The sequence below is a fragment of the Centropristis striata genome, chromosome 14 (assembly GCF_030273125.1).
Source record: "Centropristis striata isolate RG_2023a ecotype Rhode Island chromosome 14, C.striata_1.0, whole genome shotgun sequence".
NCBI classification, from domain to species: domain Eukaryota; kingdom Metazoa; phylum Chordata; class Actinopteri; order Perciformes; family Serranidae; genus Centropristis; species Centropristis striata.
Window position 1 is genome coordinate 19,534,343 of NC_081530.1, and position 26,032 is coordinate 19,560,374.

General features: G+C 39.5%; 2 protein-coding genes across 3 annotated transcripts; both read left to right on the forward strand.

Annotated features, from left to right (window-relative positions):
- Positions 1-69: 69 nt before the first annotated feature.
- On the forward strand, positions 70-8,252 carry ncdn (neurochondrin). Of its 2 annotated transcripts, XM_059349462.1 has the most exons (8): positions 70-113; positions 323-550; positions 3,365-4,433; positions 4,817-4,986; positions 5,757-5,995; positions 6,101-6,316; positions 6,439-6,581; positions 7,500-8,252. In XM_059349462.1, the coding sequence occupies exons 2-8, from the start codon at positions 338-340 to the stop codon at positions 7,916-7,918; spliced, it is 2,469 nt and encodes an 822-aa protein (XP_059205445.1). In that variant the 5' UTR covers positions 70-113; positions 323-337; the 3' UTR covers positions 7,919-8,252. The 2 variants fall into 2 exon arrangements, with proteins under 2 accessions (XP_059205445.1, XP_059205444.1); XM_059349461.1 differs by lacking the exon at positions 70-113 and having other exon boundaries at positions 144-550.
- A 2,492-nt stretch (positions 8,253-10,744) lies between these two features.
- tfap2e (transcription factor AP-2 epsilon) lies at positions 10,745-24,491 on the forward strand. The gene is made up of 7 exons (XM_059349146.1): positions 10,745-11,003; positions 12,303-12,743; positions 14,854-14,908; positions 18,348-18,579; positions 21,172-21,290; positions 22,248-22,386; positions 24,230-24,491. The coding sequence occupies exons 1-7, from the start codon at positions 10,977-10,979 to the stop codon at positions 24,489-24,491; spliced, it is 1,275 nt and encodes a 424-aa protein (XP_059205129.1). The 5' UTR covers positions 10,745-10,976.
- Positions 24,492-26,032: the final 1,541 nt, after the last annotated feature.

Genomic DNA, 26,032 nt, shown 5'->3' on the forward strand with positions numbered 1-26,032 from the left:
TTGGTTCTTTGAGATTCTTGGACGGTTTTCATTGGTTTCTTGCAGCTTTATTTTGACATTTCGCTTCCGGAAAAAGTGCTCACGAGCTGTTATCCCGCGTGCTGTCAACATAAGTAAGTTATTTTCTAAACGTTTAGAAATTCTAATTTTAACGGTTCGGATTGTTCCCAACCGTTGTTTAACAGTTTCTGTTACCAAGCAACTCAACTGAAAATCATTAAATTAGGCTGCTGTCGTTTCTCTAAACGGCGTGGAGCCAATAACATGCTTTTCATTTTGATTTCGTCTCACTTACTTTGTTATTCTTTTCTCGGTTACACAGTTAACTAAGGTCGTAATGGCAGACAGCGCCGAGGTTACAACCGTCGTGAGCAGGAGCCAGGATCCTGTAAAAGAGGAGCAGGGAGGAGGTGAAGGTGGAGGTGGAGGAGGCTCAGAGGGGGATGCAGGAGGAGGCTTGACTGATGCCCAGAGAGAGGTGTTGGAGAGGTGTCTCCATGCTCTCAGACAGGCTCAAAATGACAGCCACACACTGGCTGCTCTTTTGCTGGTAAGTGCCTTTTTGGCTGTGTGTTTGTATGTGGTGAATATGAAATAAGGATGCACACAGCAGTGGGTGAAATATGATCATCTTTTACTTGGCTAGTGTTGGAGGAAGGTGTGAGGAGAACAGAGTCTAAATAATATTCTACAATTATGGGTACCAACAATCTACTATGTTTTCCAGACTTCCCTAAATAGGTACTTAACTTAACTCAGCTATATGTACTTACACAGAGCATGACCCACATAACTATAAATACAAAAGAGAATTACCTCAATCCACACACCCACTACGCACGTCCTTTGATGAGAGAAAGGATGATGAGGATGCAGCTCAGTTCACAGTTGATCACCACTTTATTGATTACAATGAGTCAGTGTGCAACAGAGTCTCTGAGTTCTGAATTAGTTTGCCCTGGTAATCATACAGAGTATGGAGCACTGTCACAGTCTGAACAGAACCCTGTCTATCTCTCCCTTGAACCCTTATATACGCGCCGTCCCACCTATTCTAACATGAAGTAACTGTTATGAAGAAGAAGTAGAAAAGTACTGGCCAGATAAAGCAATTCTGCACATGAGCTTGGATATGAGCAATATAGCACATATGCTTAAACTTATTTAATGCATCAATTCTATGGATTACATTTAAGCACTATCAATACTATGGACAATATTAAAGCACTATCAATACTATAGATTATCTTAAAGTATTATCAAGAAAATCAGTGCAGGTTACTATGGATTATCCATCCATCCATCCATCCATTTTCTTCCGCTTATCCGGGGCCGGGTCGCGGCCCCGGATAAGTAATATACAATAAATGTTGATCCATTTGATGTAAATGGGAATCGGGTTACTGTGGTGAGGAAGTGAGCTTTGAAAGCCTGATGGACAATATAATGACGGATGGAAAACAGGACAGTTTATTGTTTATTGGATTATGTTAAAACATTTATCAAGCAATATCATGCAGCAATATCAATGCAGGTTAGCTGATTATTATTTGGAGCAATATAAGCAGGCAATCTGACTTGAGAGCAATATCAATGAAAGCAAGCTAACTATTACTAACACTAGCTAAGAACTTACTAAGCAAACTTACTTGGCTAACTAGCTAAGTAAAGATAGCAATAACTCAGGGTAAATATACCCCTGTGTGATTCCATTCAAAATCTTGCGCAATCTTGCTTAAATTACGGCCAATCAAAGGTATTTAAAAAGTCAACTGTTTTACAGCAGCATCACATAATACAGCACTGTTTATACCACCAGGTCACTTAACTGGTTTATTTATTTGCACTATCTCTGTTTACATCTGACCACATTAGGCCTTTGTATTTTTTTCCCCCTGTATTATATTCGTCATATACCATACTATACTGTGCATATCTCTGCATATATTTAAATATATTTTTTCATTGATATTCATACCACTACATGCAACAACTTATTTAACCTATTTAAAATGCTAAAATATATTTTCTCCAACGTGCAATATCTGTAAAATGCAAAGTACTCTCAGGAAAACAAACAACACAATAATTTATATTCATAATAATGCCAACTAACAGAAATGTATGTATAGAATGTATGGATATGTCTTATTTTTTTATACCATAGACCATATATTCTTATTCTGTTCTTATATCTATGTATCTTGAGCTGACAACTAAATTTCCCCACTGTGGGATAAATGAAGTTATATCTTATCTAATCTTATCTTATCTTATCTTATCTTATCTTATCTTATCTTATCTTAAAGATAAAGGCAGCAGAGTGACCCCCCTCAGTGTGACATTATATTATTGGATTACATTATGCATGCATTACTGTGTAGGCAACCGTTTTATGTTGTAGCTGGTCAAAATGAACTGCTACATCTACTTTTTTATACTGTGGGTAGTTTAATCTATAACAATTCATGATGCATAATATTTCATGGAATGTAACAGTGTATTATGTGTCTAAAACCTTGATATAAAAAGTAAGTATTAACTATAGCTGTCTGATAATACAATATTTCTGACTCAAATGTAATAGAACAACAGTATAAAGTAGCATAAAAGGAAAACACTCAAGTAAAGTACAAGTACCTCAAAATTACACTGAAGTACGCTACTTGAGTAAATGTAACATTACTTAGTAACTTTCAACCTGTCAATGCACAGTTCTTTCTTTTTCAATTATCCTTAGCATTACTATTGTTAGTAAGTCGACCCTTTGCTTGGAAACTAAAACATGTTATTACTGACATGTAGAAAATATTTTCATTAGTATAATTTGGGAATCCAAGAAAATCACCTTGTACGAGTATCTATTAGGTAGAGACTTTTCCTTTTTTCTTTTTTTAGGCTATATTATTAGTAATTGAGTCTACAAAATAATCAACACATCAGTCACCAGCAGTTGTTAGTTGCAGCCAGAACCAGTAACCAGTGTCAGTAACTACAGTTGCATGAACTGTAATATTCCAATATTAACCTCCATAATAAACGCATAAAGTCTTTAATATACCCTATTGACATTGAGGGGAAGAATATAGCTCTCGGTATAATGCGGTTTATTTCTACAGCATCACAAATTACACCTTGTAAAACTGCCATCAAATTGAATCAACACCTCCAAAACTGGTTTTAACATAAACTGAACATAACAGCCTTCACAGAGGTAGGATTTATAGCAGAGGTGCTGCATTATCTTTACTGCAACCATGTAAAACAGAGTGTATGTATGGATATTAACTATATATAGATACCACATATCAGATCTCAGCACTGACAGGTGGGTGTATTATGTTGTTTTCCTTTCCATCTTCAGATAACTCGCTTGTGCCCAGCAAGCCAGCTTGACAAACCCACCTTGAGGCGCATCTTCGAGGCCGTGGGCTTAAACCTTCCAGCTCGGCTTTTGGTAACAGCTGTCAGAGGGAGTGAGAACTCCGGCTTACCCCCACAGGAACTCCTCTCACTGGGTACGGCTCTGTTGGCTGCCCTGAGCACAGACCCCGACATGGCCTCTCATCCCCAGCTCCTCACCACCATCCCGCTCCTGCTGGGCATTTTATCAAACGGCCCTGTGAACCAGCAGAAGCAGGAAGCCAAGGAACAGAACCAAGGTGAAGAGATGGGGCAGAAACCAGACTGTAAAGCCAAGACAGCAGAGAGTTCAAACACAGAAAGTGAATCTGACAGTGTGGCACAATCAGCAGGAGAGGGCAAGACATGCAAGCAAAAGGGTGATGATGGCAGTGACGCAAACGGAGTCCCAACATCTCACACCTCCCCCTCCTCCAAGCTGGATGAGGCCATGGCTGCAGACTGCTACCAGGTTCTCACAGCTGTGTGTGCTTTACCCAGAGGTCCCGACCAGCTACTGAGCAGGGGCGCCATTCCCGCTCTGTGTCAGGCAGTGGAACAAAACCAGACTCTCAGCCACGAGAGGGGGCTTTCCTTGCTTGGTTGCCTCCTCTCAGGTAAAACCAAGGACAAAGTGTGGAGTAAACACAGCACAGAACTCCTCACTCTGCTCGTCAGGCTCTCTAAAGACTTCTGTCAAGCCACAGACCAGAAAAAGCTGGACATGTGTGCCCAGTTGGGGCAGTTTCTCCCGCCAGTAGGAGTGACAGTAGAGAGTGGGGAGCTGAAGGGAGTCGTGACCCGTGTGTGGGGGGATTTAAGACCCATGTTACAGGCTAAGTTGACGCCGAGACAGATCGGGCCGATCCTGGTCCTCAGTGCTTGTCTGCTGGATTTGGATGGGTGGGAGCTGGTGGGGCCGCCAAAGTTCTGCTGCTTACTGGTGAACCGGGCCTGCGTGGAGGTCAGGATGGGGTTGGAGGAGCCGCCTGGTAACGAACTGAGTCCAGAGCTGCAGCACACACTCACAGGTAGTGTGCTTATTTTAAATAGCTTATTGATAAATAAGTAATTTCAGAGTTTTCCTACAATGCCAGGAATATAATTCAAGTCAATAAATCTAACATTGCTTCATTTCAAATTATATTTTTTTGCCTAAAACAGTCTTTTTTAAAAAATTTTAAGAATTTTGTCTCCAAACAAATATCTCCATCAGGCTTAAAAACTTGAGTTGTAGGATTAGACTCCGTCCTGGGAGAATTCCCTGGAACAATACTGAGGACATGGAGGACCTGTTTTTACTATCTGTTAACACATGTTGAATAACCTGTAAAACCATTGTCACAAAGATTAGATTTAACCTGATTAACCTCCTTCCTTATCTTAACCCTTCTTATAACTTATTATCCCCCAGGCTGCTACCGGATCATGGAGGCAGCCATAGAGCAGGCCTGCTGTGTGGGAGTGCCTCAGCCCACTGCACCTCCTCAGAGCTCCATCCCTTCTCTCAGTCTGCAGCAGAGCAGGCAGGTCCTCGGTGTGCTGGAGGAAGCCTTCTCTGCTGTAATGTACCACCTGCAGCAGGTTAGAGGATTAAATGGATTCATTTTTGAAAAAGTCATTTTCTAAATTAAAAAAAATAGCCAGTAGTTACAGTCTCTCAAATGTAAATATTTTGTGTTTTTGTCCGTCTTATTCAAAAGTTAACAGAATATTTTTAACTTTTGGACTGTTGATTTGGGAAAACATGACACTTTATGACATATCCTTGGACAGACTGACATTATAATGGACTTTTTTTACTGTGTTTTGATGCTTTTAAAACCAAACAATTAAACAAGGAAATAATACAATGGAAAAATTGATAATGAAATCATGTTTTAGTTGCTTTTGTACTTACAAACATGCTTGCATAGTGCTTTTTTGGGCTTAAATTAGTCACTTCACTCTTACCAAATGTTATATTTTATTGTGTTTCTTATTGTTTCATTATGCAAGAATGTAGCAATAGGAAAGCAATCCAAAGAAACATTTTTTGGCTGGTTTTCCCTTTGATAAGACAATAACAAGCAAAGATGCGCTGGCAGGGGAAAAACATTGTAGGAATTAAATATTTTGGCAGAATAGGAACGTTTTGAACAATAGCAATAGCACAAATTCTTTGTTTTAAATAATTTTGTATCGTGCCAGAGTGAAACAATTTTTTTTGTATAATTTATATGAACATTTAGAAAATAATTTCCTTCATTTTGTAATAATAACTGTTCTTAATGAAACATGAAACCTCTTCATAGCTCAGGCCTGCATGTTTTTAAAAGACTCCCTATCTTCCGTGTCTCTTCCTGTTCTTGTAGGTGGATCCAAGTCGCTACAGTGAGCCGTTTATTTTCGCCACATTCCGTTCTCTGTGCTCATGGCTGGCTGAAGAGACTTCCTGTCTGAAGGAGGAAGTGACTAGACTGCTGCCATTCCTGATCGGCTACTCCCGGAGCCACCTGCAGGGCGAGAGCCCAGAGCAGGGTCTCTCTGACTGGATGTCCGAGATGTCCGTCAGAGAGGAGAGCGGGGCGTGGACGGGCAAGGAACCTCTGAGGTGAAGATTATATCTAAGGGAATCACTCACATAGTTCAGATTTTCATAGACGTGCAGTTATCTGATAGTACTTTCTCTTCTTTACATCCTCTTCCTTCTCTTCAGGTATCTCCTTCCAGCTCTGTGCCACCTGTCTGCAGAGGAAGGACCCAGGAAGGTGCTGCTCACCCTCGACACCCCGGCCCTGCTGGTGGACTTCTTGTCGCAGTGTTGGACCGCCCTCAAGGGGAAAAGTGGGGTAGCATCAGCCAGAGATCCCAGCATGGAGACGGCCTGCTCAGCCCTCCTCAACTTCACCGTCACAGAGCCAGAGAGAGTCAGGTAGCTGGTTTACCTGGAATACTCACCTGAAGCCTGCAGAATGAATTATCTATCACTACTAGCATATCATTTCTTTCACTGCTCAGGTTATGATGAAGACATTTTTCTTTTTGGTTGTTTAGGAAGGATCCATGTTTCAGAACGCTGGAAGCCCTTCTGAGTGAAGCGCTTCCTGTGTTGGTGCATAAACCCCGCCTGCTGGTCTTAGCAGCAAATTACTGCACGTTGGGACTGATGATTGGAAGACTCAAATCAGCTCCTTCAGGTGAAAATGTGTTCTTTGGTTTTGGTTAATCCCTTGCTTCAACTTGTTTTCCAGTTGTGTTCAGCATTAAAGGCCAGTCCACACAAAGAATGATAACTATAAATAGATGTTTTAATATATAGTTAACATGAACGATAGAAACACTGAAAGAAGATCAAAATCTATTCACAGTGTGTCATGTTTAAACTCTGTATTATAATACTCGTGTAATAACATAGTTGTCCTTATAATTCTTGGTTTAGTATAGTGTTGTTCTTGGTGTGGACGATCTTATTTCAATTACACTCATTTTGTATAATTTTTCCTGTCTGTATTAACATTCTACAGTCATTCTGCAGTGCTGTACTACAAACTGCAGTGTTGTCTTAGTGCCTATATTTTTATTTTTATTCATAGTGCTTAGTAGAGAAGCTTTTTTCCACAGCAGACGTTTTGACATGTCATAGCAGGAAAATCACAGGTGTTACCAATAACACTAACAATGGCTCCGTTCTCTTCAAATGTCACAGTAAGCTGAGACAGTGAGCTAACATTTAAAACACCAGAAACCTTGAAACTGAAATGGAATTTCAGCCTTTTTCAATCTGATTATTGACACCTGTGTTTTTCCTCCCGTGACATGTCAAATGTCTTCTGTGAATAAAGTCCTGGTTGGGCAGAAAAGCTGCTGTACATGAGATACAGTTTGGGAATGTAAACATTACTGATCTCTCTGATCTGATCATCTAAAAAAATACTTAGCTCATATTGACTGAGTCTTCCTCTTTGTACCTGCATTAATCAATCAATCTGTTGACTCCCTGTGTTGTGAAATGGGTTTCTAGTAGTGCCTAAATCATGCATATTTTAGATTTAAACAATGGCAGCTTGAGTTAAAAAATATAAGGCTCTACTAATGACACATACTTTATTTTCCAGGCTCTATTGAAGCCAGCCAGAGGCGGTTCTTCTCCACAGCTCTCCGGTTCCTCCGCAGCGCCCTGGACTCTGGCTCCAGCCCCGGCCCGGTGAAGGTGAGCCCCAGCTGGGAGGAGAGCTGGGACGAGGCCGCGGAGCTCTGGAGGTTGTGTCTGCAGGCTCTGGGAGGCTGCGTGCGCGCTCAGCCCTGGATCACCGGCCTGGTCAAAGAGGAAGGTTGGCTCAAACACACACTCAGCATGCTGAGTCAGTGTAGCGCACTACCTGAGCAGCACACACAGGAGGCGCTAGAGGAGGCTCTGTGCGCCGTGGCCGACCAGTGCCCGGTCTGTAAAGTGGAGATCGGAGACGTGATGAGAAATGGTAAAGGAGCTTTGATGTGTATGAGAAACCTGAAGAAGTCTGTGGAAGTGAAGTGAAAACAAACTGCTGCTGACAGAGAAAGTGCTCTTTTAACAGGGTATTTTAAAAAATGAGGTAATAAAGAAGGGCCGTTACTGAAGCCAAATGTGTGTTTATTACTTATACGGACATGAATCATGTATTACCTGTTGCTCCGAACTTTATTGTAAGGAAAAGATGGTGCTGCTGATCTTTAAAAAATAAGGTTACATTGACTAAAAGGAGGGCACTCAAAATGATGAATATACTTTAGTGTAATGTGAATATGTACTCTGAAAAGATACATTTTCTTACATGTCAATTGTGAAATGTTAAAGTCTTTAATAAAGAGCTATTTTGTTAGAAAACCAACCAGGATGTGTTATTTTTTTTGCGTCTTCCTTTTTCTTGTCGCTTTGAACAACTAGAAATAACTAGTTGAACATTTTTCGAGTTTTATCGCGGTGAGTTGGGTCGAGTCTCATGTTCATTTGTGACTTTCAAAAAAAGATTAATATCTCCAGTAGGAGCAAACAGGCTCAAGGGGCGGAGAGTCACAGAGTCTAAAAGTACAGAGAGACAAACTAACTCATTGTTGGGTTTTTTGAGCACACAGGAGAAGCCTTGGAGGCTTTCAGCCAGAAAGCTATTGTAACAGATTGTTAATGTTATGAAAGGGTTTATTTTAACCCAAAACAGGGATATTTTCCAAAACCTTACTAATAATAAGTTTAATAGTTTTGTTGCCTGCCACTAACTAAACAGCAACAGAAGTCCGAGTATAAAAACATCTTCTGGGTGAAATTCCTGCGTTTGAATCATTCATCCAACATGACCTCCTAGTTTTTTTCACTATAATACTAATATCACTACCACTTTTTAGTAAAAAAGTACTTTTTTAGAAATATTTCTTTCTATTAGAAGCTGTAAATGTTAACTTCTCCTGTGTGTGTGTTTTTAGTGGCATTAGATTTGATTTTTTTTTTTAAATGTGAACTAGGAGTCAGGAATTAATCTTTAAGGTCTTAAAATGCTGACCTTAAAATAACATAATTTCTGCATTTTCCATTCAAGAAGAATGATTTTGTTTTTATATTTTTTACATGACTGAGACTTGGTCATATCAGGTTATAATCAATGCAAGTTTCAAGCAATGCAATTATTGCCTATATGCATATAATTCCAATTTTTTTTGATTGTTTTGAGATTTTATCATGTCAAAACTTGAGATTTTGGGGGGATTTGAAGTCTCAAGTAAGTTAAGTCCAAGAATAAAATAGCAAGTATACTACTCTGGCCTGAAAACAACTTTACTATTTACCCAGTTTTGTCAAAATAGAATAAATGTCTCAGCAGGCTCCTGTCGAGGTGGATTACTGTTCCTGTAGTTACTCGACATGACATATTTTCTCTGAGCTGCCACTAGATGGCGCACTGAGCCTTTTTTGGATCTAATGTGCCTTGAAGTTCAGGACACACTGCTGTTATCTATGTCTGTACTTGTGGAGAGAGAGATGGGAATGTGAAACTTAACAGTGATTTTAATTTCTTGTATTGTTTTCCTTTAGTTTTGCTCCCTGATTTGAATCAAAGCAACTATCCACTTTTATAGTTTCCTTTGTTCAAATTTAGGAAAATAACTAGTTTGGTAATTTTATGTGGGATGTTGGATGATAAAGGAATAAAAAAGAAATGCAGATTGACAATTGTACATTTTAGTTATTAATACAGTGCTTTTGTTAAAGAGAAAAAATAAAACTGACTACTCTAAATGTATATATTGAATGGTGGTTAATGTTTGTTGTTTTGCATAGGTTTGGATAAATGCATATTTTACATATTTACAAAAAACAACACTGGAAATGCTGCATACAGGGAGGAAAAAAATCCCTGTTTCTGTTCACATCCTTTGCCCTGTGGTGATCACCAGCCATTTCCCCCTTTATTCCGGATCCTATAGTGCATAAACAAACCGTGAAAAAGTTTTTATTTCCCCCCTCTGCGACTCATGTCACCTCCCGCCCTCTTTCTCTTTGTGCCCCCCACCTCCTCCCCCTTAACAGCCATCCATACAAACTCCTGCATCATCTCTCAAACTAACTCACTCCTCTCTGTACCTTCAGCCCGTCTCCTCTCCATCCACCGCGTCACGTTAACCCCTCAGCTGCAGCCTGACGACCAGACTGAGAGTCACCACCACCACCATGCTCTGGAAATCCCGCAAGTCTGACCTTCTGCAGGTAAAAAAAAAAACACCTCAGGGTTTTCTGTTTTTTATTTGCACCTTTCATCTTTTAGCAGCTGTACGTCTGTTATATAGAAGTCCATCATTGTTGCGTAAAAGACTGCACATGCTGGGCCTGCTGGCTTCTTCTCTTTTTTTTCCAAGACGAGCTGAATCCCAAAAAAATGCACTTGTCGGTTATGAAACGTGTGAACGATTCATCTTGGGTGAAATGTTTGGAGAAAATCGTATTATCTTAAGTATAAAGCTGAGGAAATCCAACATTTCTTACTAGTAAGCTCTGAATATCCGTGCGTTAAAGCGACTGTAGTCTTAAATTGGACGTTAAAAATCAAAGATGTGCTCATTTAAATGTGATTTTTGTAAAGATGATGATCAAATAAACACACCAAAATACTGATAATTTATTGTCTTCTTCGGTGCGTAAAATCCAGAATATGATTCATCCCCAAATTATTTAAACTATAAATGTAAAAGTGCAGTGTGTGTTTGAATTAACGGAGGGTAATTGAATGAATATATCTCTTTAAGAGAAGTGGACCCTGTCGACCCCTCCCCTCACTCTGCCGGGTGCGCGCAAAACCTATAAGTAGTGCGCTCATGGAGAGTCTGTAGGACTCCGTGTGTGTTATGCGCGCGTGTGTGTATCTGACAGCAGCGTTTCATCTGCGCGTAAAAAGGAGCTCCGTGAAAACGAAGAGAGAAGGAAAAGTAAATAACACTTATATTTTTTCACATTTAATGGACCGTTAAAAACAGCCTGGATTTACATCACGGAGCATTTGGTGACATCTCTGGAAGCCTGCGCATCCTGTTGAATTTTACATTTGGGGGTATCCAAAGTGGTCCAGATGTTAATCCACACCTATTCGGCTATGGTGAGTTTGATAGAGGCTCGTGTTTTAAAGCATTTTTGGCTGCTGATGTTTTGCTCATTATTAATGTAACTCTATTTAAGGAAATAGTTTATTTTCTGGACCGAATATCTGTAAACTGAAACAGAAAGATACGCGTAATAATGTGTTATCATCACTTAAAAACAGCGGATTTCGAGTAAATTAACGTATAAAAATACTTTATAATTAATCAATTTGTTGCGTTTTTTGATGTGTGGTATCAGCTGTCATCTTGCACAGTATAATGATTTTTTTTGGCTCACAATTTAAAACATTTCTAGAATATTTGGCTTCTTTTTCTGCTCTCCAGCTGAATCCTAAGTGTCAGGTGTCCTTACTTCCCAAATGAGCCACTCTGACACTGAGTTTAGTGTTACGGCGCCGGTCATCTGTCAGCGGAGATGCTCTTTGTCTGCACTGTGTCACAGCAAGTGACAGTAAAGTGTCCACTCACTGCACAAACTGTGACATGCCGAGGCAGACCAGTACATTTAATCTGTCTGGAGGAGTGTTGTTGCGTTTAACAGCCTCAAATATAAACTTTGTCTAAACCCTGCACAGTGTGTGTGATGTATGACAGAGATATATGTGTGTGTGTGTGTGTGTGCGCGCTTTTAACCTGGCAGCGGCCCTCTCTGCCCTGCCTGGCACATAATGGACATTGTTCCACAACAACAGCATCGATCTGGGTGACCCAGCTTTCAAAAAAAAAATCCAATTTCACCAGGATGTGTGTGAGCAGAAATGTAGGCTAGTGGACTACATCTTTTTACGCACACTGGAGCGTACTGTAAAAGTGAGAATAAAATCACATTTCTCAATGAGCCTCTTTAATTTCCAGTTGTGGTTTAGTTGACACGGTGACAGATTATTTACAGATGTACCCCCTCCTCCCGGAGCAACGTGTTATTGTTGTTGTTGTTGTTGTGCATTACCTGTCCTTTGTGCAGCTTCTTGGTGGCCGTGACCTTTCTGACACTGTTAGCAGCGATGCCAAGGGCGTCTTCTGCCAGAGCGCATCACTTCAAGCGCTGCTGTTATTTCCAACCATCTAATAAAAATGGAAATTCATTAATTTATGTGCTGCAGCTGTTTTGTGCTACATTAAAACCATCTTTACATTTGTTTAAAGTTCTCGTTTAACGCTTCATTTTCTAACACAAATTTTCTGGAGCTCCTATAACTTCTCTGACATTTGATGCGTTTTACCTTTTGGACAACAGTTTGATGAGCACTTTGAGCTCCTGATATGAAGCTTAAACTTTTTTTAATTTCCTGCAGGACCGCGCAGACGGACTAAGCGGCTCTTCGCCGAGTGGGCGCCTCTCCCAGCTGTCCTCCCTGAACCAAGCCGCCTACTCCTCGGCTCCCCCGCTCTGCCACACTCCGGCCTCTGACTTCCAGCCTCCGTACTTCCCTCCCCCTTACCCTCAGTCCTCCCTGCCATACTCCCAGAGCCAGGACTCATATTCCCACCTGTCAGACCCCTACCCCTCCATCAACTCCATCCATCAGCATCAGCAAGTGGCGTGGCACTCGCAGAGGTCGCGCTCCGACGACGGGGGAATCCTTTCACAGTCGCACCGGGCTCTGAGCCTCGACCCCCGGCGGGAGTATGCAGCTGTCCCTCGGCTGCTGCACGGACTCGGAGAAGGGGCTGCTGCTCTCGGGGACGGTCCTCTCGGGATGCAGCTGGGACATCACGGCCTGGAAGATCTTCAGGTGACTTTTTTTAAAATTAATTTTGATACTCCATTCTTTGGTTGCTGCGCATTGGGAAGACCGTGCGTAAAAGTCACTTGGCATCAGTGCGCATAAACACGAACTCTTAATGAACAAACTCACCTATTTGATTCGTTATTTTATTTAGATTTATTACATTATAATAACCCAATAATATAGAAATAAGTGCAGAAATGGTTTTCATACTTACCAAGACCAGGATGGTTTCAACAGGCCCCGAAGGCAATTTATCTTCTTCTCCTTCAAACGACACAATTCATGATGAAATATTTCACAATTAAGTAAACACGTTTAATTAAATACCATTAGATATTATTAATCATTTCCATTTATTAGAATTTTTTAAGCTGTCATTTATCTTATTATTTTTTTAAATAAAAATAATTTTACCTGAATTAAAATAAATAATAACTTAATGGAAAATAAATTCACACGAAGCGTTTTGGTGTCTGATAATAAAATAATAACAAAACTGTTTTGCGTCGCGTACTTCAAATTAAAAACAAAACAAAACAAAGACAACAATACTGTACTGTTGCCAGGTCTGAAATATAATTTTCTGAAACTATATTAGCAGAAATCATATATTTTTTCCTCAAAATCCGTTCATAAATTCGTTAAAAAATTATAAAATACACTATATAGGTATCCTCCGATATGTTCGTTTGCCCGTTGAATGTTTTTTTCTTCCATAATGAGTCTTTTTTACGTTTTTTAGCCATCAATGTGTTTCGACTTTATCTATAAATTCCTATAGCTATACAATAAGATGAAGTGTAGTGAGTGATAAAGACGATGTTAAAATACTAAAATACTATGTTAAGATTGTATCTAAAAAAAAAAAACTAAAAAAAAAAAAACGTTGTTTTGTGTTGACGTTTGTCCGTCTCACTATCCGCCAGGACATGGAGAATTATCCGATGTGTCGCACAAAGACAAAGTGATTGTGCAGCCTTTTGCCTTCTGCAGGTTTTTCTGTGAGAAGAATAGTTTCTATGGTTTATTGAGCAGTCAGCTTCCCTGCAGCAGGTGCAGCTGCAGACGCTGTTTGTTGCCTCCTCGCAGAAAAACACAGCGAGACCAATTGATCTGCACGGTCATTAATAGAAAAGAAACGTTTGAGAGGAGCGCCAGGCAAGGAGTCAACCCGGGCATGTTGCTGTTAAACGCTCCCACTTGACAAGGACCTTTATTTGATTAATGGATTATATCCTTCGCGTTTGAATCCTTTTTTATATAAATGCACCACAAAGGAGACATCCGAGAATCGCCTTGCAAGACAATTTCATCCTCAGTGAATGAAAAGATCAAATAATCTGCAAAGACTTTAATTTATTCTTTGAGTCGGTGAAATACGGTGGCTGTTTTTTTTTTCTTTTTTAGCACATCACTTTTCCCTAAATATGCCTACAGTGAAATGAATACCAACTGTATTATTTGATGTTCACATATTTGGAATTATTACATTTCTGCACAACAATAGACAATATAAAAAAAAGCTCTTCTGTTATTTTAAACAGTGTAAATTATGACAGTATCTTTACAATTATATGTATTTTTAGTAAATAAGTAGTAATTTGTAATAATTTGTTGTACCAAAAAAAAGTCTCTTGTCCAAAAAAATATGAATTGACCATATATTGAGCTCATAAATAAGAAAAAAAAATACATTTATGTATTTTTACAAATTTAAAACATCAAATGGCAAAAAAAATCCTTTGTGCCAAGCTGTGTAGAAATATGAATAAACGGTTTGAAATGTAAAATCATGCGTCATAACTTCCATCATTTACTATGTTTCCTGCACAAAGAAGCTAAATCGAATAACAGATTTTATTATTTACTCGGATATGGATAGTTGTTCATATGTGCTGCGAGGGCAAAACCTAACGTTGGACCGTCCATCTTGCTTTGGCCTGAGAGAGAAAAGCTGTGTGTGTGTGTGTGTGTGTGTGTGTGTATAGAAATGTGTGTGTATATTAGTGTGTGTGTGTGTGTGTGTGTGTGTGTGTGTGTGTGTGTGTGTGTGTGTGTGTTTGCTGTGAGGCCGGTGGATAAATGATAGTGACTGTCTGTCTGTCTGACACAGGGAATGGAGGAAGGATCAGCCCTGGGCATCCTCGACCACTCTGTCATTAAAAAAGGTAAGAGGTGGGAGAGCTCTGTGTGTGCGCGCGTGTGTGTATGTATGTGTGTGTGTGTGTGTGTGTGTGCGTGTGTGTGCGTGCAAGTGTGTGACAGAGAGAGGAGAAAGATTGAGTGTGTATGTGTGCATTTGTGTCTAAGTGTGCACCTATATAATTGTGCTATACATGCTGAAGGGGGTTTTGTGTTTAGGGGCACTCCAACACCAGTCTCTCTCTCTCTCTCTCTCTTGCTGTCTCACACACACACACACTTGCACACACACATATACACGAACACACACACACTATAAATAATTCTGTTTTGCTATTTCATTTGAAGTCAAGAAGTCCTCTAATACTCAGCTGCAGACTTCACCCCAAAGGCACACATTCTTAATGAACTGTTCATGGTCATATGAGAGAGAGAGCGTGTGTGTGTGTGTGTGTGTGTGTGTGTGTGTGTGTGAGAGAGAGAGAGAGAGAGAGAGAGAGGGATTAGAGTGAAGAGGAGAGGAGAGGAGAGAAGTGGGGCAAAGAAGAAAAGGGAGGGGAACATGATAAAAGAGGAGTTGTGGGGAAATTTGCAGAGTGTGATCACTCTAATATTACCGACTCTGAGTTGCAGGAGACACAGGGGCACGATTAGAAAATTCAAGTTGGATTTGTTGCTGTTGGAGTGTGATACTGTGAAAACCTCACTCAACCAGAATAAAAACTCCCTGATATAATAGACGGGTGTAGTGCTGGGAAAAAAAGAAGGTGAAACAAGCCAGAGATAAACTGACTGACAGCATCATATTAAGTGTGCTTCTGCTGACAACTTAACATGTTAACACAGTGGATGTTGGAGAATTTACTTTTAAGAGAAGAAATGTGGATTTTTAACAACATTTTGGCCTTCTGATTCGACGTATCCAATCTGATTTCTCTCCTCACCATAAAGTTTCACAAAAACAAGGATTTAATTCTCCAAATCAGCTCCCCGAGGAATTGGAGGCTCATACTGTAAATTTCCAGCTTAGTTCAAACTGCTGCAAACCAGCAGTCATTTGATGAAGTGACAGTGATTCCACTTGTTTGCCAAACGCTTAGAATTGATCAATTACCACAGCAAGACTTCTCCCCGGCAAGCACTTATAGCAGATAGCAGAGCAAACCTAAAGCCCTCATGAATAAGAAAATCCAACAGGGAGACGAGACAGAATATAGGCAAAAAAAGAGAGAGGGGGGGGATAAAGAGTGGGAGGCACAAGAAAGAGTCAAAGATGATAAGAGAAAGAGAGAAAGAGAGGGAGGGGTGGAGAGATGACAAAGGAGAAAGAAAAGAGGGAGAGCTTTAGAGGAAACTCTGCTGCTCTGTGGCCTCGCCGGCTGCCTGATCGGCTGCTTGTGAATGAGAGGGGTTTTTAAGAGATTTTTTCACAGCAGGGCGTCGTAAAGAGGCCACCCGCCGCCCACAGAGTGCGAGGGGAGAGCCGCAACCCACTGTACAGTTATACAGATAATATTTTTTTTTTAAAGGAAAAAGGAAGGAATAATGCAGAGCGATGAGGAGTGGATACACCAGAGAGAGAGAGGGGAGAAATTAAATACATGTTGCTCATTCTTGTCTTAATTTGGCTTAATTAATTCTCTTGCTCACCTAAAAGGCCACCAAATTACAGGAAACAGATTTTAGGGGGGTTATGTAGGGCAGCCCACTCTTAGTAGTCGTTTTGGTGACGATTAAGATTTATTTTAGTCATGAATGGCTCCCAAGAAACTTCTCTTTTGCAAATCTCTGGGAAACACAAGATTTAAAATGCTGCTTTTGCATTATTTAATGTGGAGAAACTCAGTTTTTGCAGGTTTGTCGATAAAATCAACTAATTAATTAGGCAGAAATCTCGATACCTGGGCATATTAAGACAAATTAATCTACATGGCTAGATCCCACTAGAGGTAAATAAGAACTAATGAAGTCCAAAATAGCAACTTGAACCAGTGAGGTCAATGTGATCTCATGTGAAGGCTTATATGTAGTCATGGGAAAAAATTATTAGACCACCATTTTTCTTCAATTTCTTGTTCATTTTCATGCCTGGTACAACTAAAGGTACATTTGTTTGGACAAATATAATGATAACAACAAAAATAACTCATAAAAGTTTAATTTAAGAGCTGATATCCAGCCATTTTCATGGTTTTCTTGATAATAACCAAAATCATTATGAAGAAAACCATGGAAAATGGCTAGATATCAGCTGTATGTTGAAGCTTTGTTTGCATGTCATGTTTTTGCATTTTAAGCCCTTTTATCCGCCTATTCTTATTCCCAACTAGTATGGTTGCATTTTTAAACAAGTGATTCATGCTGTGAATTCAAACAACACTACTTGGTTAGGTTTAGGGGTGGGGGAATCATGGTTTGGGTTAAAATAAACAAGTTTGTGTATGTAAGTTATGAAGTAAACGTCTACTTATGGCTTCATACTGGACACAAACAGTCAGGCATTTAATTGACCCATCCATCCTCCTCCCTATGGAGACTTTTGCGCTCTTTATACTATGTCACCTGACTTCTGGAGCACTTTCTCCGAGCATCTAATACTGCAAAAGCATGAAATGACCAAAAAAAATGCATAAAATGGGAAGTGATAACATGCAAAACAACTTTAAAAAATTGCTGTGTAAATCTACTCCCTGCAAGAAAATGTGGTCCTCATAACTATAGAAGATCAACCAACACCTAAAGGGGCTGCTTCCTTTCAATCCTCTTAAGTCGGAGGATTTCTGCCCACACAAGTGCATATTTAGTGGATTCAGAATTTAAGATTCAAAAGGGGACTTTTATCAACATCAATTAAACCTGAAAAGAGGACATAACAAAGGCTAAACAGACAAGAAAGCCAAATAGACTCAATGCCAACATGAATCATCGGAGCTGTGAACAGGAATTCTGGGCAACAAAATCAAGTAGATGCTTCTAAAAAACACCACGTTACTCGCAAATCTTCACCTCCTAAAATGGTTGTAGAAGGCTTCAGATGATTGGCTTCGACCCCTCCTCCTCCCCAAAACAAGAAAGACAGAAAAACTTATGTGAAAAATTTACCACAGTGCAGAAAAGTGAGTGCGAATTAAGCTGTTGAAGGTGTGAAATAAAGCTTTTTGAGAATGCGCAGTTAAAACCTAACCACCTGCAGTTTAAATCAACAAGCAGCGCTCCAGAATTAGAGCTGTCGACGCAGGGGAGAACTATTACACTGAATAGATTCATCAGGAGAGGAGGGGCTCTCTGTCACACAGTCATTCACACAACACGAGTGTCACTGCACAAGACATATGTTTGGATTGATATTTATTCATTCCCTTTTTATCCTGTTTTTTTTTTTTTTTTTTTTTTTTACTGATGGAGCTTTTCTGCCTGAAAGCAAGTAAACTTTTCATATAAATAAACTTTTTTTCTCTCCCCTAGTTCCCATCCCGTCCAAGCTGAACGGCTCGTCCCTGTCCATCTTGTCCCTCGGTAAGGAGGGTCTGGGTGTGGGAGCCGTGTCCAACCCGGCCGAGGTTTTCTGTTCGGTCCCTGGTCGCCTCTCGCTGCTCAGCTCCACATCCAAGTACAAGGTGACAGTTGGGGAGGTGCAGCGGCGCCTCTCCCCGCCTGAGTGCCTCAACGCCTCCCTGCTGGGCGGAGTCCTCCGCAGGTGAGACGGAGATAGTGAATAATGAAGGTGTTATGTAGTTTGTGACTAAAAGTTTACACTTAAAGACACTTTAAAATCAGTAACTCACATCCATCCATCCATCCATCCATCCATCCATCCATCCATCCATCTATCTACAGTCATGGAAAAAAATATAAGACCACCCTTTCTCTTCAATTTCTTGTTCATTTTAATGCCTGATAAAACTAAAGGTACATTTGTTTGGACAAATATAATGATAAAAACAAAAATATGTGTTAAGAGTTTAATTTAAGAGCTGATATCTAGCAATTTTTCATGTTTTTCTTGATAATAACCAAAATCATTATCAAGAGAACCATGGAAAGTGGCTAGATATCAGCTCTTAAATTAAACTCTTATGAGCTATTTTTGTTGTTATCATTATATTTGTCTAAACGAATGTACCTTTAGTTGTACCAGGCATTAAAATGAACAAGAAATTGAAGAAAACAATGATCTAATGTCTTTTTCATGACTCTATCCATCCATCCATCCATCCATTAATTTATCTAGATTTATCTCATTACGAATCTAAAAACATGAACAAAAAACAAAAACATCTGTCCAAACACCCCTACAGACTAGGGGTGTAAGAAAATATAGATTAACTTATCGAGTATTGCGATACTATGTTAGGTGATACTGTCACGATTCTCAAAACAGTTGCACAAGATTCGAGGCAGATTGCACAAAAAGTAGTGTTATGATGTTGGATGTTACAGAGACTGGGATAAATACAAATGCAGATGCACCAATAGTGAAATTCTGGGCTGATACAGATGTTTAAAATAACCATTTTCGCCGATAACAAAAGCTGATAGTGATGGTTTTTGCTGTTCATTTTGATCCCCCCTCTTAAGACGTGCAACAGATGTTGTTTGTACTGAGGAGATCAACATAAAACTACAATATATAGCATGTGAGAGGGTGAATGAGAGGTAGATAGACAAGTGAGGTTAAAAGAGGAGAAGAGAGTGACAACAATAATATCCCTTTTTGTCAAGAAAAAACAAGAAACAGGGTTTATTAAAAATAAAGGCTTAATTCTGAGCATGAACAACACTTCAAGGGAGAGAGTGAAGCTTGAAAAACATCTTGTTTTGTTTGTTAAAATTGTTATTTGTCACCTGAAAATACACATTGCACCTTAAATCTTTGGACACACTACTTCCTTGATAGCACTATTTTTTATACAAAATGCTTTAAAGTAAACTACACAGACTCCTGTTGTTGAACCTCCTTTACTATCACCAGTGTCCTCCATGCTCTCCTAAAGCTTTTCAGAATAAGAGCACTTTAACTAAACTATGGGGGCCAGAGAGCCGAGGACCCAAAATGGGTCATGGGACTAAATCACAAGAGAAGCAATGTGGTTTAATGAACCACCGCCTCGGGCGAGAGAACAACTTTATGATTCGGGTTGCAGGCTGAAATACTTTAAGAGGACATCATTAAAAGATCTAAAGGGTAGTAAATATCGTAAACCTCCTCAGAAGAGACACATACCCCACTGATAGCTAAATCATTTTGAAGTATTTTTTTATTTTTTTACTTTATACTTCTACTTGGAAAAACTGTCCTATTTACTCCACTTCGTTGATTTGACAGCTGTAGTTAATGGTTACTTGTGAAATTGAGTTTTTACATAATAACTAAAAGATCAGTTTATAACATAAAATGGCATTGTAACTGTACATAAAAGTAGTTAAAATATGCTCCATCTCAACTAAGTGCAATGCTATTTCCACATTAATGCAAATCAATACAATCCCCATGATCCATTAATATAAACTATAACAATATAACACCCACAGGGGCTGTTTTCCACATAATAAGTACTCTTATTTTTGATGATTAAAGCACATTTTTCTGTTAATGCTTCTACGTTAGGAAGATTTTGAACGCACAATGTATTTTTACACTATTATATTAGTACTTTTACTTTAAGTAAAGGCTCTGAATGCATCCAAGCACTTTTCAAGCTTTTCCAGCACCTAGCAGCTGTTAAATTACATCTATATATACAATATGTGCTGTATACTGATTATTTCACTTCATTATTCTGCGATAAACAACCAAAATGATGTTTTGTGACAGTGTTTTACAGAATAAATTAAGTTAAAGCAACAATGTTGTTGATGATTCAAAACATGCCATCTGTTTATAATAGACTTAGCAACATGTATAACCTGAATTTGAAGCAGTTTTAATCACCTTATTGACATTGAATTCAAGTTTTTAAGGATTTCCAGCACCCATAGGAACCCTGATGAATAACTAGGAATATGAATATCTACTGAAATTTAAATATTTCCGAATAAAAAATGGGTGAGAAAAGGTGAAGAAAAGGAAAACAACCGCTAAAAACCACTGAAAAAAATCCAAGACACTATCAGTGTTGACAGGAAACGTACTGTTGGGAGATTTCAGCTTCACATTCACTTACATAAACGCACATACTCAGCCAGAGACACACAAACACACCACTACAAATCTCATAAACACACACACACACACACACAAGGACCATCTCCTAAAAACTGCTCTCTCTGTCTCCCTGTCCCCCCTCAGGGCGAAGTCAAAGAATGGTGGCCGCTGTCTGAGAGAGCGTCTGGAGAAGATTGGCCTCAACCTGCCCGCTGGGCGACGCAAGGCAGCCAACGTCACTCTCCTAACATCTCTAGTGGAGGGTAGGGAAAACACACACACACACACACACACGCACACACGCATACATACACATATAGTGACCTGCATACATCCTGACAGATAGAGACACATGTTCACATAGAAATGTCCTCGCATGAGCAGACATGAATAAACAAGTCAAAGCATGGGTGGCTGAATGCGCGGATGGTGTCATTTGAAAAAAGCTAAAGCGGCGGCCGCCTCACAAAGCCAAAGAGAAGTGAACTGTTTGAGTAGTGAAAGTGAGAGAAATGGCTGCAGAGTTTGTCTCTTGACCTGACCTGACCCGAGCGGTTACAGCAGCCATTTACATGTGTTTCATGTAAAACTTTCTATATATGGCCATGGAAAAAATTATTAGACCACCCTTTTTCTTCAATTTCTTGTTCATTTTAATGCCTGGTACAACTAAAGGTACATTTGTGAGGACAAATATAATGATAACAACAAAAATTAGCTCATAAGAGTTTAATTTAAGAGCTGATATCTAGCCATTTTCCATGGTTTTCTTGATAATACTCAAAATCATTATCAAGAAAACCATGGAAAAAGGCTAGATATATGCTCTTAAACTCTTATGAGATATTTTTGTTGTTATCATAATATTTGTCCAAACAAATGTACCTATATATACATATATGCATATATATATATGTATGGAAGATCATTTCTGCCAAAAATGTGATGCATAAAAAAAGCTTTATAAAAAGGGTTATAGTATAGCAACATAATGAGGAACTAACTATACTAAATTTCTCAGTATAATGACATACAGGATTTTTTTTCATCACATTGGCAAAATCTGGCTTCCATAGAAATGAAGTAAACTGAAGCTCTGAAGTTTTGAGTTTAAAAACATACAGCTATTAGCAGCTTTATAATGCAAAAAACTGCCTCAGTTTTAATGGACACACTCTCCCTCCCTCCTCCTCCTCCTCCTCCTCCTTCTCCTCCTGCAGGTGAGGCCGTCCATCTGGCGCGGGACTTTGGTTACGTGTGTGAGACAGAGTTTCCAGCCAAAGCCACAGCTGAGTATCTGTGCAGGCAGAGCGAGCCGGACCAGCTCCCAACACGGCGCAGCATGCTGCTCGCCACCAAGTGAGTGCTTCATTCCTCCCTCCGCTCATTTAAAGGAACACTACACACAACTTTTACATGTCAATCTGCTGATTCAAGTCTGTTAGAATCTGAGCTGCCTGGAGTTTAAATGATGTGAGTGTTCACCAGAAAGGAAAGGTCTAAGAAAAGAGGCTAGGATCCAGTATTTTTTGGGGCTTTAACCACAGCAGGGAGCAAAAGGTCAAAAGATTCAGTCAGCCTCTTGTGGGTGGGTCATGCAACTTAAAAGAAATGCAGAACTAAATTACTGCACTGCCTCTTTTGGAGTTCTTTGAGGACAGATACAGTAGCACCAGATGCAAAGTCTTCCACATCCATAACAAATGCTGATCAAATTAATTAGGGTAAAAATACCAAGAGTCACTTCTTTGTGCTTTGGATTGTATAAAGTTCTTCCATGAATTACAAACTTAATCTGATTTAAAGGTTTGCATAAACAAACAACACCTGATCTTAACAAAACACAATTGAAAACAGATGTGTTTTTTGTTTACCAGCCAACATGAACGTCCACTTTACAGGTCTTGAGTATGGCATTCAAATGGGCTCATCATTTAAACATGGCAAACACGAGCCCATTTGAAAGCACCATTAATTCCCACAAAATGTATTCCATATAAAGATATACTGGGGCTTGGCCTACAAGAAAAGTAAACACCAGATTTACTCTTGTTTTGGAACAAGCTTATTCCACTTGGCAATTCGCCTCTCTATATTTGCACACAGACATTAATCAAAACCGATATTCTGAACCTCTAAACAATGTAATCTTGCCCATGACGATTATTTCAATTATTTTATCCAATCCGTGACATGGAAACAACATGGAGAAGAACTCAAACATCGAGCCAACAGAGTAACTCGAGCAGATTGTACCCAAGAAAAATGCCATGTCCACACACATTTTGGCTTTAGGGAAGACGACAAGTGAAATGTAAACACTGCAGAAAAACTGTTTGCAAGAAATGCAAGTTATTTATTTTCTATTGTTTTAGAGAAGATTTCTGATTTCTACTCTAAAACTAAAATGTGGCGTTTTCATTTCAAATTATGCTTTGATTTCAGTTCAAAATATTCAATAAATGACCACAAAATAGTTCATCTGTGTGTGTTTCCTTAATTTCTTTAAAATCACAAAGACAAATACTTTTAAGTAATCATCCACTTCTAGTTTCCAACGTAAATTAAATACCAACAAATTGTCTAAAGTCAACATTAAAAAAAGCCTTAAAGGCGACACATGCACTCAGCGTAATTGTTCATTAATTGTAATCGAGGTAAAATATTTACTTGTGCTGACGTATGGGATTGAAATTGAACATTTAATAGTTTTCCCACAGAATCCCGTTTTATCAGACCATTATTTAATATCTTTTGAAGTCCTGTTACTGGACTACTCACTAATAAGCAAGAGTTTCTACACATGTCTATCTGATAGTGCTGTAGCTAAGCTCAAGAAAGTGATTCCACCTGTCTTTAAGTCTTTGTTCTGCTCCAACAAAATAGAGGACTATGTTAACTTCAGTCCCTCCCTAATTGATAATTTTGTTGACAGTACTGTAGATTCACTGTGAACGACGCTAGACTTTATCGCACCACTTTTTGAGGAGTTTTTCCCTGGCCACTGTGAGGGTCTAAGGACAGAGGGTCTGTAAAGCCCATTGAGGCAAATATGTGATTTGTGATTTTGGGCGATATAAATAAAATTGACTTGACTTGACATGACTTAATCGTGATATTGATTTGAGGTCATATCGCCCAGCCCTATTTGGAAATACTCCACCACAACAACAAACTAACGTCCTGTCTGTGTTCCTCTCAGGGAGATCTGTAAGGAGTTTGTGGACATGATGTCCCAGGACCGCTCTCCGCTAGGCGGCAGTCGGCCCACCCCCTGCCTGGAGCCCGGCGTCCAGGGGAGCCTCACCCACTTCAGCCTGCTCACCCACGGCTTCGGCACGCCCGCCATCTGCGCCGCGCTCTCCGCCTTCCAGAGCTACCTGATGGAGGCGATCAAAATGCTGGACAAAGGAGAGGGCGGCGGGAAGAGCCACCACGACAAGGAGATGAAGCACCGCAAATAGAGGAGGAGGAGGAGGACAGACACGTGTTGACGGATGAGATGAGAGGCAGGAAGGTGGAGAAAAAGAGGGGGGAAAGACTGACCAGTGCCCCTCTGCGTCTTTACCTTCGCCCTCAGGATAAAAACTGAGACTTTTACCTCCCAGAAAACCCCTCTGCGGCCCCTCTCGTCGAGGAGGCGGGGGTCATGATGATATCTGTACTGTAATGTGTGTCCACAACCACCTCACTCAACATGACGCATGGACCTCTCTTCTCAGTAGCTGGTTTGTGTCATGATGGCGTCTACAAAACATCTCTTCAGGATGAGTTCCTACACATGGCTGTATTTATTTCCCACCCCCGTTTTTTTAACATTTGGTAACATGTCGCCTTCATCTGTGTTTTAGAACCCCTGCCTCCATCAGTCGCTTTCTCTCTCACATTTAAACACATTTTTTGGACTGAACTCATCTGGGAAGTGTCGTAAAGCCATATCCGAGACAACAACCTGCTCTTTGCTCCTCTTGGAACTTCTTGGGAGACTTTTAACTCCGCCTGATTGGACAAGCACAGCTTCCATATGTAGTTCTTCTTAGTGGGTGGTCATGGGAAATTGAGTTCTCTTAACAGTGGCTGGGCTGAGGAGGAGTCAAAGGCAGCTAAAGGAGATTTGGTTTCTTTTATTTTGAAGTGTTGGTAACTTAAAGAAAATAACACAAATCATTTTGTACTTTCTGTGTATGTTTATTATTAATGTTATTACTGTTGTTATTATTATTGTATTACGGCATAAATGTAATATATTATTAAAGAATTAAGAACTGAACAGTTTAGTTTCATGTGTTTTTATATTGAACATTAAAAAGTAACGGCACCTTTAGTTACTTTAAATGCAGCTGCTCACTCCTTTTAACTCAAAGTTTCTTTCCCTTTTTTTTGTTGCAATAATGACATTTTTTATTGATCCCTGTGGACAGGGAGTTTATTGTGACTTCGACAGGAAGGTCACAGCGAGGGCTGAACTAACACTTAATTTCATTATTGACTGATGTGTCAATGTTTTTAGGTTAATAGCTAAGTCAATAAAAATGTCAGAAAATAGTGAAAAATGTCCGTTACAGTTTCCCAGAGGCCAAAACAATGTCTTTAATCTGTTAGTGTTACCTTAAAGACAACTTAAAGCCAAAAGATATTTAATTTATACTGAAAATAAAAAGCTAAAATGAGCTAAAATAAACTAGTAAATGTTTAATTTTCAGATATGGTAATGTTGGTCGGTCCACACTAATCTCAACAACTTTGACATTGATTGTCATGAAATTTTTGCAAATAATCATGCTCCCCAGAGGATGAATCTAACTGATTTTGGTGATCCTCTTTCTCCAACTATCTAGTAAATTTTTTTTAACATCTTCTTGATTGATTGGGTCAAAATTTTGTACAGACATTTATGATTCTTTGACATGAAGTGTACATTTGTAGTTTTGAGACTAACATGTTGACTTATACTGGATTGATTGCCAAAACACTTGGTTCTGTAATTCATGTGCTTGAATTTAAC